Source organism: Ahaetulla prasina, chromosome 2, assembly GCF_028640845.1.
Source record: "Ahaetulla prasina isolate Xishuangbanna chromosome 2, ASM2864084v1, whole genome shotgun sequence".
In the NCBI taxonomy this organism is placed as follows: Eukaryota; Metazoa; Chordata; class Lepidosauria; order Squamata; family Colubridae; genus Ahaetulla; species Ahaetulla prasina.
The window spans coordinates 238,709,968-238,725,618 of NC_080540.1; the positions used below are offsets into that span (position 1 = coordinate 238,709,968).

At 35.7% G+C, this 15,651-nt stretch overlaps 1 protein-coding gene across 12 annotated transcripts in view; it reads right to left on the reverse strand.

Moving 5' to 3' along the window:
• Positions 1-852: 852 nt before the first annotated feature.
• CDC14B (cell division cycle 14B) overlaps positions 853-15,651 on the reverse strand; it is a 61,573-nt gene continuing 46,774 nt past the window's right edge. For 6 of the 12 annotated variants that reach the window (XR_009153984.1, XM_058174201.1, XM_058174197.1 and 3 more), the window contains 2 exons: positions 8,700-8,756; positions 853-8,431 (listed from right to left, as the gene is read on the reverse strand). Coding sequence is in view for 7 of the 12 variants with exons in the window: in XM_058174201.1 (XP_058030184.1) it covers positions 8,392-8,431; positions 8,700-8,756 (97 nt within the window). In the remaining 5 variants the exon portion in view is untranslated. Of the gene's footprint in view, positions 8,432-8,699; positions 8,757-9,009; positions 9,122-15,651 lie in introns of all 12 variants that reach the window. The other 6 variants (XM_058174199.1, XM_058174203.1, XM_058174198.1 and 3 more) reach the window with 4 other exon arrangements.

Sequence of the window (15,651 nt, forward strand, 5' to 3'; positions counted from 1 at the left end):
ATTACAATTTTCAGAAGTTGGGAAACATTCTCACTGGTTGAGGTCAGGGGTGCTATTTTTACATCTTTTTTTATAATTTAATATCTAAAGCTGCAAACTAGATTTTAAAGTTACAATTTGGAAATTAAAATTTGAAGAATGAGGGGCAACATGCAAATAAATCCTAGAACAAATAGTGTTTTGGAAGAAAGGATGGTAAACTTTGGAATAGCTTTGTTTCTAATTAGTTGATTTTCATACACATGGAAAACTATCTATCTGGGAGACTTGATTAGAATAGTATTCTTCATAGAGGAGCATTAAATAAGATCACTTTAGGGAAACCATAAACCTGATATGTATCTCCCACCTGCCAAACCAACTTCAGTTGCATTCTTGTATTTTTCATTGTAGAATCCATTTAATGAGTTGGTTGGAGACCTTAATTTTGCTTATGGTTGATTTTTGATAGACAAGGCTGTTTTTCAGCAAAATAAGAACATTAGAAGCATATATCTCACAAAGAATGAATCAAGTTTTGGTTAAAAGAGGATTAACCTCCACAACATCTGGTCTGTAAGGTCACAAGCATGTTCTGTAGTTATGTGCAGTTCCCCAACTTGCTATATAAGGGGTTAAAGAATGCAAAGTAGTGCCCAATGGCAACTTCTTAAAACGATAAACCTGATATGTATCTCCCATCTGCCACACCAACTTCAGCTTCTTGGGATTGTACATTACTAATAATTCATGGAAAAGACAGCAGCTTTTGGTTTAAGGAGTTGCTGAAAGGTTTATACAAGCTGAAGTAACTTTCCTTAGAATTCAATGCAATACCCCGCCTCCCCTCATTAAGTCTTTTCCACATTTGGGTAATCTCACATTAGCAATAGATTTTATTTGTACACATTTTTCTTACACGTTATTTCAGATTTATATAATTCAATTACACTGATGAAAAAATACATACTATCAAATTAAAATTTAAACAGTGTCAAGTTAACCCTGAAATACATTTAACAAAATAATTTGATCTGAGGAATATTGATTATACCACATAGTTTGAACAAATTGTACAAGTTTTGAAGACAATACATTAAAAATCCCCTAAAGCTTGTAATTGGGACCTACAAGTAGCAACTCTGAAAGTTTTAAGCTTTTACACAGCATAGGTGTCAACACAGCAATGAATATTTGGATATAACTTTAAAGCGATAGAAAATAAATTGTGCTAACCAATATGGATTCGTTCCACATGAGAATGTAAATTAATATTTTTAGACTATTTTGCTTAATCATTACAAAGATAATTTAAAAACTGGGAGCCTTCTTTGGTTTTCAAGCCTATAAAAATTAAACGTATCTTTTGACTATGTAAGACTACGTAAGACACCTAAATTTGAGTATTTTTTCTGGCCAGACACTAGTACTGCTTCTAATACTGCTTCTAGTACCTAGTACTAAATCTAAAAAAGATGGTTAAGCTGTTTATACTATGCCTTTCTACCAAAAAATGATATTCTCTGGAGACTGGCTGAACAGGATTGTGACCATTTAAAAGTGGCTTTGCATGGTTGATTTGTGTTTATAACACAGTCAAGTGATTCCAGTCAAGGAATCTTAGTTCTCATGTCTAATACAGCAGTGTTGCACTTTTGTGCACATGTAACAAGTACCTTCTGTTGATATTAATTAGTAAAGCTTCTGAACCAAAATATCTAAGCAAATAGATTTCCTCCATGTTAATTAGGGCATTCTGAGTTGCTCGATGCTTATGTAACCAAAATCAAGGGAGGTAGAAACATATACGTACATTCCCAAGTAATAAGTATATTCTATCAAGAACCTTTTAATTTTAATCCAAGGTTCAGGCATAATTCTATAAGGAATAAGATGGTAAATGGCATTTAGCAGGTAATCACAAATCTCTGGCAACCGAAATATTTTGTATACTGGCTATAAAGCTGCATGATTTTATGAAATGGCTAGAAATAACCAGGTTACAAAATTAGGAACGGGTGTTGGCTATTAAGGGGAAGACTTAATGAATAACTGAAATGTAGGTAAGCCATCTTTTTATCTGTCAGAAACAAATTAGTTTATCAGCACTAATGAAAGCGACAGCCACCTCAGTTAATGTACGAAATGTCTATTTAAACTTTATCAGGCACACAAAATACGTAGTGCTCCAATTCTTGATGCTTGAATGTTAGGATGGAGGAAAAATAAAAAATGGGATTTCAAATGTTGAACAGTGAGGCTAATTCGATATTGAAAACAATAGTACATAGATGGGAGCTATTTTTAGTAACGTGTGGTTTAAAATCTTACGTGGGTTTGTTGAATAATTTAGCTGATTTAAATCACTCCACCTTGAAAATTCTCCTACAGATACAGGAAACATTCTAAGGTAGGATATATTATAGAGAATAAAGCCAGTATCTACATTAATTAAAATAACATAAATACAGAAATACATCTGATAACAAAACTGGTATCAGCTTGTTCTTAGAACATTGAATATGTGAGCAAGTCCTTCGGTATATAGTTCTTGACATACAACTGTAATGGAGACGGCCAATTATAATCTCAAGTCATGATGGTTGTTGAGTGAGGCATCCATGTGACTGCTTTGCTCAACTGCTATCCTGCCTCTCCCAGACAGCCTTTAGAAACACTGAATTTGCTGGCCTTCTGGCTAGAAAGTCAGCAAATGTGTTTTTTCTGAAAGGGGAGAAGGGCTTTTTCCAACCATCTTGAGAATAACAGGGTTTCACAAAAGGACTCTGGCCCGCACTAGGTTGAAATCTATCTGACAGGCAAAGTCAATGGTTAAAATGAGATTTTCACAGGAGGGTCTTGAACCATGAACTGTTGGGAGCCAGCCTGGCTCTTAAGAGCTCCATGCTGCAAGCACCCTGGACTAAAACTCCTTTTGGTTTTTGCCATGGATTGTTCCAGCCAGCCCCTGGAAGCAGAACTGCTTTGCCAAGGGGCTCCACCTCGCTAGGAGCAATACCAATCTGGCAGACAGCCCTTCTACTATTTCCATTGAAGAATGGGTGCTGATGGACCTTGTTCAGTCACCCTCCCTAGGAACCAGAGTGAGTCTTGTGGCAGCAACCTTCCCTGTTGACTATCCGAGGAAGCTGGGACGGAAGATTGCAAATGGCAATCACATGAACGCAGAAAGTTTGACAATCTTAAATGGATTACAAAAGCTCAGATCACAACTACATGATGCTGCAGTGGTATAAGTTCAGACAGGAGGTTGTCCATTTAATGCCATCATACTTTTATAAACAGTCATTGAATGAACAGTTGTAAGTCAAAGACTACCTGTAACCATGTGGCATTCAGTTTCATGGTGGATAAAATAGAACAGAACATTAAACCAATCGAAAACTGTTCATATTCCAATAAATATAAATGAAGAACTTTTGTCTATAATGTAAATAGTGAACTATTCAACTGAATGGCAAAAGCTGAAATGTAAGTAACATAAATCTTTAAAAAATTAACACAAAATATTGAAGTAATTTCATATGAGAATGCACAGAATTATCTAACTTTGCTTATTAAAAAGTGTTATGCACAATATTGGTTTGTGTTGGGATTCTTTTTTTAAAAAAAATCAGCAAAGGCGGCAAATAAATAACTACAGCCCATTAAAAATTACGATGAAGAGTTCATAATGAGGTTTTAAGTTCATCTGAATGCCAAACTAGAAACTAAGCAGTTTGCATTAAGCTCATTTATTTTAGGGAGAGTTAGGCAACAACAAAGCCAATCAAACCAGAATTAAGGAGGAAAACCTAATACAGTAGGACTGTATAGTTTAGAACAGGGGTCTCCAACCTTGGCAACTTCAACCCAGAGTTGAAGTCCACAAGTCTTTTAAAGTTGCCAAGGTTGGAGACCCCTGGTTTAGAACACTGAAATTAATCAGAAAAATATATTATTTGTGCCTATCTAATTAACATCTTCAGGCTAAAACATTTTTCCAACAATCAAAACAATGCCTGTTTACATGGACATTATCAGATGAAGTACCTAGAAATCAATTTGACTAAGTTACTAGTGCAAGATGGTGGAAAAGCCGAGTGAGAATAGCAAAATCATGGCCAGGATATCTATGGAACTGATAACAAGCAGGTCATATGCAAGTTTCAAGTCAAGACAAAGTGGAAGAAAACTGACCAGTTTCCACAATACAATCTTCAGCATATACTCACCATTTTCAAGAACATCAGAATTGCTTTGAAGTTTTGAACCTCATTGATAAGGCACCAGAGGAAAGTTGTTAAGAATGAATGTGAAGAGACTGTCAAAAATCATAAAATAAAAAACTATATCGGATGTCAGAATGAATAGCAGAAACTGCCAAGAGAAAAAAACCAAAGATAGAAAATTCAGGAAGAACTTAACAAATATCGGACACCTGCTAGAAGAGACAAGCAATATTATAATAGACAAAGACAAAAAAAGCAAGGAAAAGTCTTCCAAAAGATCTCTTTATTCAAAAGGAAGATCCAACCGCAAACTGGTATGCTAAAAGATGCCAATGGGAAGAAATTATATCAATGGATAGTAACTGATATAAAAAAGATCAAAGAAAGCTGGAAGAAGTTTACTGAAATTCTGTACAGTAGAGATGTTAATATCCATGATACTTTAGAGACATTTCTTATTTACAAAAATCAGATGAAGTTAAGATTAACATTCCAGTCATTATTAAGCTACCAGAACGGATGGAATATTTATAGAAGGTAAGCAATATAAGAATAAATCAAGTTTCTAATCAAACTATGTCACAAATTTGGAGAATGACATTATGGGGCAACAGATTGCTCATGTTTTTCAGAGTAAGACACTCCAGACTATAAGATACACCTACCTTTTTTGGTGAGGAAAACAAGAAAAAGAAATCTGCCTCTGCCTCCCAGCAATTTTGCCTCCTTACAGCAAACAACCTGCTTTACTTTCATTTTCAGCATAGCTTGATTAGCACAAGAAAAAAAAAATCTGCTCCCAGCAATTTACCTCATTGCAGCAAGCAGCAGAGGTCCCTGCAGCAATAGGCAATGGCAATCCCTGCAGCCTGAAACAGCTGAGAGTCAGGAGACCGATCCAAGGGACAATCGACTTGTGCTAATTAGACTGTGCTGAAGCTGAAATGGTCTATTTCTTCTTGCTGCTGGCTGCAAGGAGGTAAATTGCTGGGAGGCAGAGGCCAAAGGGTGGGGGCCAGTGTAGGGGGGCTACATTCGGTGTATAAGACGCACCCAAATTTTCACCCCCTTTTAGGGGGGGAAAAGGTGCATCTTACACTCCGAAAAATATGGTATATATATCAATTTTTCACACTTGCAGCCCCTGCAGCATCCCCATAGTCATGTGATCAAAATTCAAATGCTTGGCAACTGGTTTATAGTTATGACGGTTGCAGTGTCCCGGGGTCAAGTGATCCCCTTTTGCAACCTTCTGAGAAGCAGAGTCAATGGGGAAACCGGAATCACTTAACAGTCATGTTATTTATTAACCTAACAAATACAATGATTCACTAACAAATGTTTCACTTGGCAACATAAATTTTGGCTCAATTGGGGTCATAACTCAAGGACTATCTGTACATGGAATAGGAAGTCAAGTATGAAATAATATGAGGAAACCAGATCCAGGTTGGTACCAGAGTCAGACATAGCTGTGTACTCTCTTCTCATTTATTCAACCCACAAGTTGAATAAGGGGGGGCTACACTGGAAAAAGATGAGCATGGTTTTAAAACTGGAAAAAGAAACACCAATAACTTGCTCTCTGCTGAAAATCAAATGATTGGAGAACTCTCGTAATGAAACTTAATGAGCACAGTGAAAAGGTATAAGACTAAACTAATGACAACAGATGGAACAAACAGCCTTAACTTGACAATGAATATAGGCAATGAAATGGTGAATAGCTTTTGCTTTTTAGGATAGACAATAATAAGGGAACAAACTGTCAAGAAATGCACCGCACACAGTACTTGGTAGAGTAACAATGAAGTCCTTATGAAAAACAGATGGCAATATGTGTCTACGCTTACAAAGATCAGATCATGTAGGCCTTGACACTCTATGGAAGCAGACACTGGACTTTGAAGAAACAAGATAAAAAGGGCACTGATCCTTGTGAATTTTGGTGGTGGAAGATTCCTGAGAATGTCCTAGATAGCCAAGAAAACAAATAAATGGTTCATAGAGAAAATAAATCCAGAAATTTCAACTGAAGCAGAAGTGACTACACTCAAATCGTCATATTTTGGACACATTATGCTAAGACTTTGTCCTCTTGAGAAGTTTATAATGCTGGGGAAAGAGATAAGGAGGATAATCAGCAGCAAAATAGATAAAAGGTCTCCTTCTATGGAAATGAATGGCTCAATAAAATTTCTGGAGACAAATCATCATGAAGTGGCTGCTTGGATTCAATAAGAGACTTAAGGATATAAATATATTAATGTAGCTATGAATATCAAAATGACTAATCAGCCTAAAACATGATGCAGGTCTCTTTAATACTAATGCTATGAGATCTTTTAAAGCAAAGCCACGTTCCTAGAATTTAACCTTACTCCTACAAGACAGCTATTCAAGACAGACTCCCAACATTCTTACTGGTATGATTAACTACAGATATTTTCAGCTTCAGGTCCAGCAAGCATTTTTTTAAACATATTATTCTTTGCTAGAGAAATATAGAGTAGGTTACAGTACAGCAAAGCCTCTGTACCAGGGATGGGCAACCCTATCCTTATAGATATTGGACAACAAATCTTACCTTCAATTATGTTGGCTAGGGCTAACAAGAGTCACAACCCAACATCAGGATGACCTGCATTATCCATAACTAAACTTTCCTTGCAAGGACTTTGAAGTCCAAATGGGACAAGAGAATAGTTATAACAATTATTGCTCAGCTTTTGAAGATTAACTATGTTAATTATAGTCCACTGTCTTTCTTTAGTTTTCAGTACAGATCTACTGCTGCTTCTGCGCTGAAAGGTGAATACAGATAGTCCTCAACTTACAACCATTTAGTGACCATTGAAACTTACAGACACTGAAAAAAGTGATTTATGACCATTGCCGCATCCCCATGGTCACTTGACCAAAATTTGGCCAGTTGGCAACTGGTTCATATTTATGATGGTTGCAGTGTCCCAGGGTCATGTCTGATCACCTTTTGCGACCTTCTGACAAGCAAAGTCAATGGGGAAGCCAGATTCATTTAACAATCGTGGCAAGAAAAGTTGTACAACGGGGCAAAACTCAACAATAGTTTCACTTAGCAATCGAAAATTTCAGTTGAATTGTGGTCGTAAATGTAGACTACCTGTAATTATAAACTTTGAATTTTAATGACATGGGAGAAATGGCAAATTAAACTCCTTTCCTATCCAATCTATAGACATGTCATTGGAATCACAACATTGATTTGCCACTAATTTTGCATACAGAACAAATTCAACCACCTATTTCTGCAGACTGAGCAAAAATGAATATCTGACTATTAGCAGAATCACTACCATGCAATATTTAATGCTAGGAAGGAAAGGTGGCTGAGGACAGGATCTTAGGGTAAGGAAAGCCAATTTGTAAGCGGTGTTAGCATTCCTTTTAATGAGAAAGGGATAAACGTAAAAGTACATAGAGAACATTTGAAAAGTCATATTTTTCTAGTGCATTTTGTCCAATTATAATCTGAAATTGCTGTACAACATGTTTTAATTCATTAGTAGTTCAACAATTAAGACTGTGATATTCCAACAGCACACAATTTGTTACAATTCTTCCCAGCTGTTTCTGTTAATTAAAAGTAGTAAGTAACACTTTAGGCAGTGGTATAATTTGCAAGACTAGGAACTAAATCTATGAAAATAAAGCACTCTTTGGTGGATAGTAATTTAGAAATATATGATAAAAGTCCTAATACAATTAGGATAGGTAATGTATGCAAAGAGCAATCATATTGGGGGAATGAAGGGAAGAAGTGTATGCTTTCCCAATTTCTCCGTTGCTATCATAAGAGAAAACCATTTTTGGATGAAAATTTATACATCAAACAAGTAATATATGCATTCCCCCTTTCAGTTGTTGGACAGAAGATTAAATGATTGCCATCACATTTTATCCCTAAGCATTGTACAAAAAAAAGTTCTCTTGATAAAAGAGATATTAGACAAAAGGCTAAAATTTACAGGCCATTATTAAAGCAGTAAAAAAATCATTGTTGTAGTGACAATAAATTAACACTCTTGTATAAGAGCTAAAATAGACCACTTTTTAAAAGAAAAAAAAAATCAATCTTCAACGTTTTAATTGAAAACAATGTCTCTTTTTCTCTCTCTGAATTCTTTTGAATTTTCACTGTTCAGCGCAGCATACTTCTCGTCCTTGGCTTAGGGGTAGTGCTGAAATGATAAAAGAGTTATACGGGAGATTAGATATATAACATACGTATATAAATACCAGTTAAAAATAAACAATTTAACTATCATAACAACCAGTTAAGACTAAGCCAGCAAATAAACCAAAAACTTCTTAGTGGTGGGAAGGGGGTGACTGAAAGGCTAAATTTCTGAAAATAATATAACCTCAACAACAAAGGTCAGCCACTCAGGTTACATTGTTAGAAAACAAGCTCAGATTCATGAAGAATAAGCAGTGGGATAAAAGTACCATAAGTGTATTTGTTGTAAAGCATCCCCTTTCCTTCTTTCCCTCTGAGGCATGAGACTGTGGGAAAAGTAGAAAAAAAGTAAAGAAAAAAATATTTTAAGTGGTTAGGATTAAATAGATGATGCTCTGTCACTTCATTCATCTTCCAATTTAAATCTGGAAGTCAAGTGCAACTGACATTGTTAGAAGCAAGTAGTGGCCTTTGAAAGGTTAAAAAAAAATTAACACCTTTTTAAAACCATTACTTTAAAAATACTAGAATAAGTGGAAAAAAAATCAGCTCTATTTAAATAATAGGGTTAACACTTACTGTGTTTTCGCTCCTATTCTTCAAGTCTCTTAAAATCCATCCTCTCTCCACTCATCGTCTCAACATAATATCTCGTTCCCTAAAGTGCTAACTGAAGCAACATGGGATGACTCTTTCATTTTGTAGTATAGGGTTCCAGCCAATTTCAAGAGAAAGAGGGGAGGGAGTTATTTAAATACTCTTGAAAATTATGTTCCATGAGTTTAAGATTCCAGTTTTAAAGCGGACTGATACATCTATATACCACTGAGGGCTTTGTCTTACATTAGTAACCACCCTACCGCAATCATACTGTATCTTATTTATTACATTAATCTATCTCTAATGATAATAGGATCTCTAGGTTGACATCAACCAGACTATCTTATCATAACACAGCATTTCCCTTTCAACAAGGGTGACCTCTTTTCCTAAACATCGGGAAAGATTCAAGATTATCCATGAATAAACTGATAAATTAGTTTGGGAGAAGGCAAACTATCTGCTTTGAAAGAATTGCACCAGGTTTTTCTAGGAACTTTAGTGTTGCTTGACAAAGTGCTAAATCAAATATATGGAATGTCCTTGTGATGATGCCCATTCAGTGCCTGTCTATGTTTCCATGCTTTATCCATTTTTATCTGCTTTATGGGAATCTACATGAATAATTTCAGAATGCCTGGATGCTTTGGATAATCACAACTTTTTGCACTAGCACGACATAAGCACATACATTTATAAACTATAATGTATTTTAAAATGAGGAGGGTTATTCTTTCTCATTTCTAGACATAATGAAATGGTAATCTTTAGTTTTAAATTAGAGAGAGAGAGAGAATACTAGTAAGGGGTACATGAAGTGAAGAGAAGCCTCAAAAAATAATTACTTTTCAACAGTTTTCCAAACACAAAGTTACTTGCTTTTGTGCTAGTTTTGAACTCCTTTATATTTAAAACAGTGTTCTGTAAACCCATTTAAAACCATGGTTGATAAATTAATTGCTACTTATTTGATTTGGTATTCTAGGTAAACTATTGCTAGAAAAAATATGGCAACATCCAAGTCTGTAATCTATTGTACTATTTAAAAATCTGTTTAAATAGTAAAATGGGTGAAATGGTGCATCATACGGCAAAACGTTTTCAAGCACGATAGCTTAAATGAGCTAAGTTACAGAATGTGCCTGAAACCCAGGACCCATGACTCCCATGGGATTGAAATTTGGCAAATTTTATAAAATGTTTTATGAGATAAAATTATGATAATCATTTCATAATATAATACAAATTTCATAAATTTGTTCTCTGTGGTCAACTCCTGGAAGTTTGAGTATGTTATAACGTGGGTTATTTTCAAGGTAGATACATCTCTAAATAGCTTCCTGAAAAAAATTAAGAATTTTTCAAGTCCATTAGAAACTCTGCTATTGTTGAAGGCATTGAGGAAATCTGTCTGGAAGGTTGACCTTAGGGGCATGGGTTGTCTAGTACGTTTCTAACTGGCCAAAACAGAGGTAAAGCACACAATCCAAACTCCATTATATCTTCTAAGAGTAAAGGAAACTGTTCTTGGCATCTGGGCGGCAATAGCGGTTTTCTCTATAATGGATTCAGCTGAGATGATTACACAGAAGAAAAGCAACTTGTATAAGAAGGTCCAGGATGATCTCCCACAGAGAGCTTTGCCTATTCAGAAACATACTGGTAATGCTACAGGAAAAACTTCTGCATTCCATAAAGAAGTATTATGAAACCAGATCTGCCTGTTTTCTAACAACTGTCCAGCAGGAATGCTTTTTCTCTCCAAAGATTGGAAGCCAAACTGCAGCTGCTTTCCCACTCCGAGGGCCTAGATGAGGTGCAATGGGTTTAGGCTCAACCCAAGCAAAACTGAATAGCTTTGGGTGTTTGGTCATTCCAAAACCATGTTTGGATCCTCTGGTCTTGGATGTGGTAGCACTGTCTCAGATGCACTTGGTGCACAATCTGGGGGATCCTCTTGGGTTCAGCTCCTATTAGAAGAGGAGTGGTAGCTGTGGCAAAGACAGCCTTTGCACATCTTCAAAATGTGTGCCAGTTCTACACATTCCTGGACCAGGAGGCTCTACTCACTGCTCCCAATTGGACTATTGTAACACTGTCTACATTGGACTGCCTTTGAGTAGTCGGAGGCTTCAACTGGGATTATAAATGATGGTGGGTATTCTGCACATGTAAAAGTAGGCTGCATTGGTCCCCAATGTTTCCAAGTACAATTTAAGATACTGTTTTTCACCTTTTAAAAACTGTCATGGCTTGGGACTGGGTTTCCTGAGCGGTTGTCTTTTCCCAGTTTCTACCCATCCAATCCAGTCGGGCAGATTAGGCATATTCCTGGTTCCCATCAGCCAAGGAATGGGCTGGTAGGGAATGGAAGGCATGGCTTTTCTGCTGTAGCCCCTGCACTGTGGAATATCCCACCACCTCCAGAGATTAGGATGGCCCTGATCCTGCTAGCCTTTCAGAAAGCTTGAAATGTGCCCAGGCATAGTGTTCTAAATGTGTGAAGGGTAGCATTTCTCTTGGCTGCTACTTGTATCTAAATTCTTGTGTGTAATGTGTAACTAAATTCACAAAGACACCCCGCAAATACAGATACATACTGGACATTTAAAGAAAAATAAAACCCAGCAAAAAGTCATGCAGAATAAAGAAAAGAAAAAAACAGAAAAATGCAGAAAGAAAAGAAATAGAAAGAAGTTCCTGATTTTTCCTGCAGCAAAACGTAAGCATGATTAAACTTATCTTACTCTAGAATTACAAAAACCTCACTTTTTCTATTACCCAGTTTTTTCCCCTAATCATCAAAACCAGAAGTCATTAGTGCATTTTTCCTGTTTCATATAAAAAGTCTATAAGGGGTTTCCAGTCAACCATAAATGTAGAAACTGCTTTTTCTCTAATCAAGAAAGTCAAGCTATCTCTGCAAGTTCCATCATCTTCAGCAACCATTCCTCTATTATGGGTAATGTCAAAGTTTACCACTACTTAGTTAATTTTCCATTAATCTGACAGCTATTACAGTAAAAACAAATTACAGTAGGATATAAACCTACTGGAAACAGTCAGAAGAAGACTATTTGTATACAATGCAACTTACATGGTGTATCTGTAGATACAGAGAGAGACACAGAGAAAAAGTAGAATTAAACAAAAGAAACCAGCATGGCAAGTTTAGTGTATATTGAAAATAATGGAAACTAAGAAGGGAATTGATAGTGTGATGGTGTGAAATGGAATATGTTTTATGTTATATTTTAGATTATGTTTGTTAGTTACAATACCCTGTATTCTGTTCTGGGAAGTCTCGGGGGGGGGGGGGAATGGGGGGGGGAAGGGGAAGACTATAAATTGATTGGTTGCCATTGTACAGGAATAATGGTAGAATTAAACAAGTTGGAATGGTGTAATGTCGGGACTGCTCGGCAAACACTCCCGAAGGGAAAGGGTAAGGAAAGAGGAGTAAAGAAGGAAGAAAGTAGGTAGGCAGGTGGGTAGGTAGGAAAGAAGGGATGGAGAAGAAAGGATAGGAGGAGGAGAAGAAGGAGAAGATAGAGGGTTAGAAAGGATGGTAGTGAGAAGTGGGAAAGAGGTGGGGAAGTAGGAAAGCGAGGAGAAGGATGGTGGGGAAAGTTGAAGAAGGATGAGAAGGGAAGAAAGGATTAAGGGAGGGAGTGGCGGTCGAGCAGCCCTGATTGAGTATAATTTGAGTATAGGATTGATTGTTGGATAAGTGATTGTATTGTACACTGGTCAAATTGTGGGAATTATTATGGAAAATAAAAAATTTTGCCCCCCCAAAAAAGAAAAAGAAAATAATGGAAACTGTAAATATATTATAAAATAGAAAAAATTGTATCACAGATATAATGCCTAAATCTGTACAGATTCTGTCAGCAACCAAAAGCTTAGGATGAACTAAGGCTAGCAATGGGTACTAAGAAGCAAGAATGTTAGGGTTTTTTGCGGGGTGGGGTGGGCAATGGGTTCAAAATGGAAAAGTATCTTTGCTCAACAAAGCAAGGCAAAAACATTAGCACAATAGCAATAATAAAAGACAAAGCTTTTTTAATTCTTGTTTTGCTTTCAGTCTTAAGTAATAGCAAAGTAACGTGAATATTTAAATATGAAGGTCTGATGAATTACATCCTAGATTGTGGAAGAGCAAGTTGAACATCCTGGTAGAACCACATGTATTATCTTTGATAAATTTTGGACAAATGCTAGATGAATGGAACTGCGTAAATATCCTTATTATCTCCAGAAAGAGTAAAAGAAGGATTCAAACAATCACAAACCAGTGAGTCTGACACTGACTTCTGTTAAGGCACTTAATCAAAAACATAAATAAATGACCATTTTTAAAAACAATACAGGTAGTCCTCGATTTACAACATTCATTTAGTGACTGTTCAAAGTTACAACGGCACTGAAAAAAGTGACTTTATGACTATTTTTTTACACTTATGGCTGTTGCAGCATCCCATGGTCATATGATTTACATTCGGACACTTGACAACTGGTTCATATTTATCATAGTTGCTGTGTCCTGGGGTCATGTGATCACCTTTTGTAATCTTTTGACAAGCAAAAGCAGATTCACTTAATAACTGTGTTACTAATTTAACAACTGCAATCATTCACTTAACAAATTGTGGCAAGAAAAATTGTAAAACGGAGCAAAACTCACTTAACAAATTTCTCACTTAGCAACATAAATTCGGGTCTCAATTGAGGTTGTAAGTCGAGGACTACCCGTATGTTAATTTTCAGACATCAGAATCTTATTTTTTTTTTACCTGTAGCAGATTGTGCTGTGGATATTATACCATTGCTTCAGCACAGCATTTGATAACATGCCATGCTATGCATGACACAAGAATTAATTTGATGCTTAACGGGCTTAAAAATTGTACTTAGAAAAAGCTGATCACTGGTTCTGCATCAGAAAAATGAAATGCCATAAACTCCAGTATTTTCACCAATTATTTGGGTGATAAGGTGGATAGAATGCTTTATCAAATTTGCAGATGATACAAAATTGAGTGGGATAGCTAATACCCTAGAAGACAAGAAATAAAATCTGAGAATATTTTTTGTAGAAAAGAACTGCTTAGAGGAAACTGTCAAACAGATTGAAACTTAATAGACTCAAGTGCAATAAAATAAATATGAACTAGCAGTAGCTTCATAATCATTTCATTATATTCTGTTATGGTTAAATACTGTATCATGTTCTGGCTACCACACTTTAATGATTAATTGAAAATTGAGAAGATTCAAAGAAAAACAATGAAAACAATGAATTCAAAGACTCCAGGAGATTAGAAATGAAGCTCTATGAAGAATGATTTAAGTAGCTGCGTATATATAACCTTCAGAAGGGACAATTGAGGGTGCTGTTCAAATATTTGAAGGTTATCATCAAAATATCAAGGCCTACTATTCTTCTTTTATAGTTCAAAAGGTAGAACCATGGATTTAAGTTACAAGAGATAAAAATATTAAAAGTAGAAGTGGTTCAGCAACAGAATAAATTATAGAGAGATGAGTCCCTTTTCATTGGATGTGTATCTACATAGTAATCTGCCTGGGATACTTAATTTGGATTCCTACACTGAGCAGGAGGTTGGATTTGATGGCCAAAATACCTTCCTCTAACTTTGAGATTTTAAAATGCTATTTAAAAAAGGCAAAAAAATGTGAGAACTGACAATTCTGTGTAGTTGAAATTTGTTAAGTGATAATGGAAATGAAACAAATAATATTAAGGTGCAAAGAATTCCAGACACTGAAGCCTCAATGGTAACAGGAAAGCATTCAGAAAGATTACCAGAAATGTCAAACTCTCTGGGAATCTTCTGATTAAGTGGTACATGATCTATGATAATGGATCATGAATTTGAAATGCAGAGTTAGGCAAGAGTTTTCAAAATAATAAATTCCATGAATATAGAAATTTTTACCAAACCTGTTTCATGATTAAGAAAATTTGATATTTTCACAAAATTTGATGTTTTCCCAGCAGAGAAGTAAAATCCTTTCTCACTTAGTAACAGATAATCTCTGGGTTAAGAATGAGATCTGTTCCTAAATCTGTTTTTAACTCTGATTTGTATGTAAGTTGGAACTTATAATTACGAACAGGTTGCCCATTACTAAAGATGGTGGAATACGTTCTTCTTTCTTGAGTTATGAAGCCACACAATGTTTTCATGAACCACTCAAAACCACTGAAAAAGGCTGCATATTAAAAACCCATGGGATTTTTCCCCCCAACTAACTCTATTCTCAAAACCTCTGAGCATAGTGAGAGACTAAACTTCTTTTGCACAAATATTTTATTCACAAAACAGTAGAAGTACCTCTTTATAAGGAATTATATTACAACACTCAAAATATTCAAATAATAATGTGTGTGTGTGTGTGTGTATGTAAATGTATATATTACAAACTATTCTAAAAATACGAGTTTCAGGTATACTTGTAAAGAAAGAAACAGACATTCTGCCAACTCCGGAACTAAAATAATTACAGAGATTCTGTAATGGTAGTTTAATACTCTGACGATGTCAGCAGATGGCTGACGAAAGCTTAGTAGAATAAAATTTTAATTATTTTAGT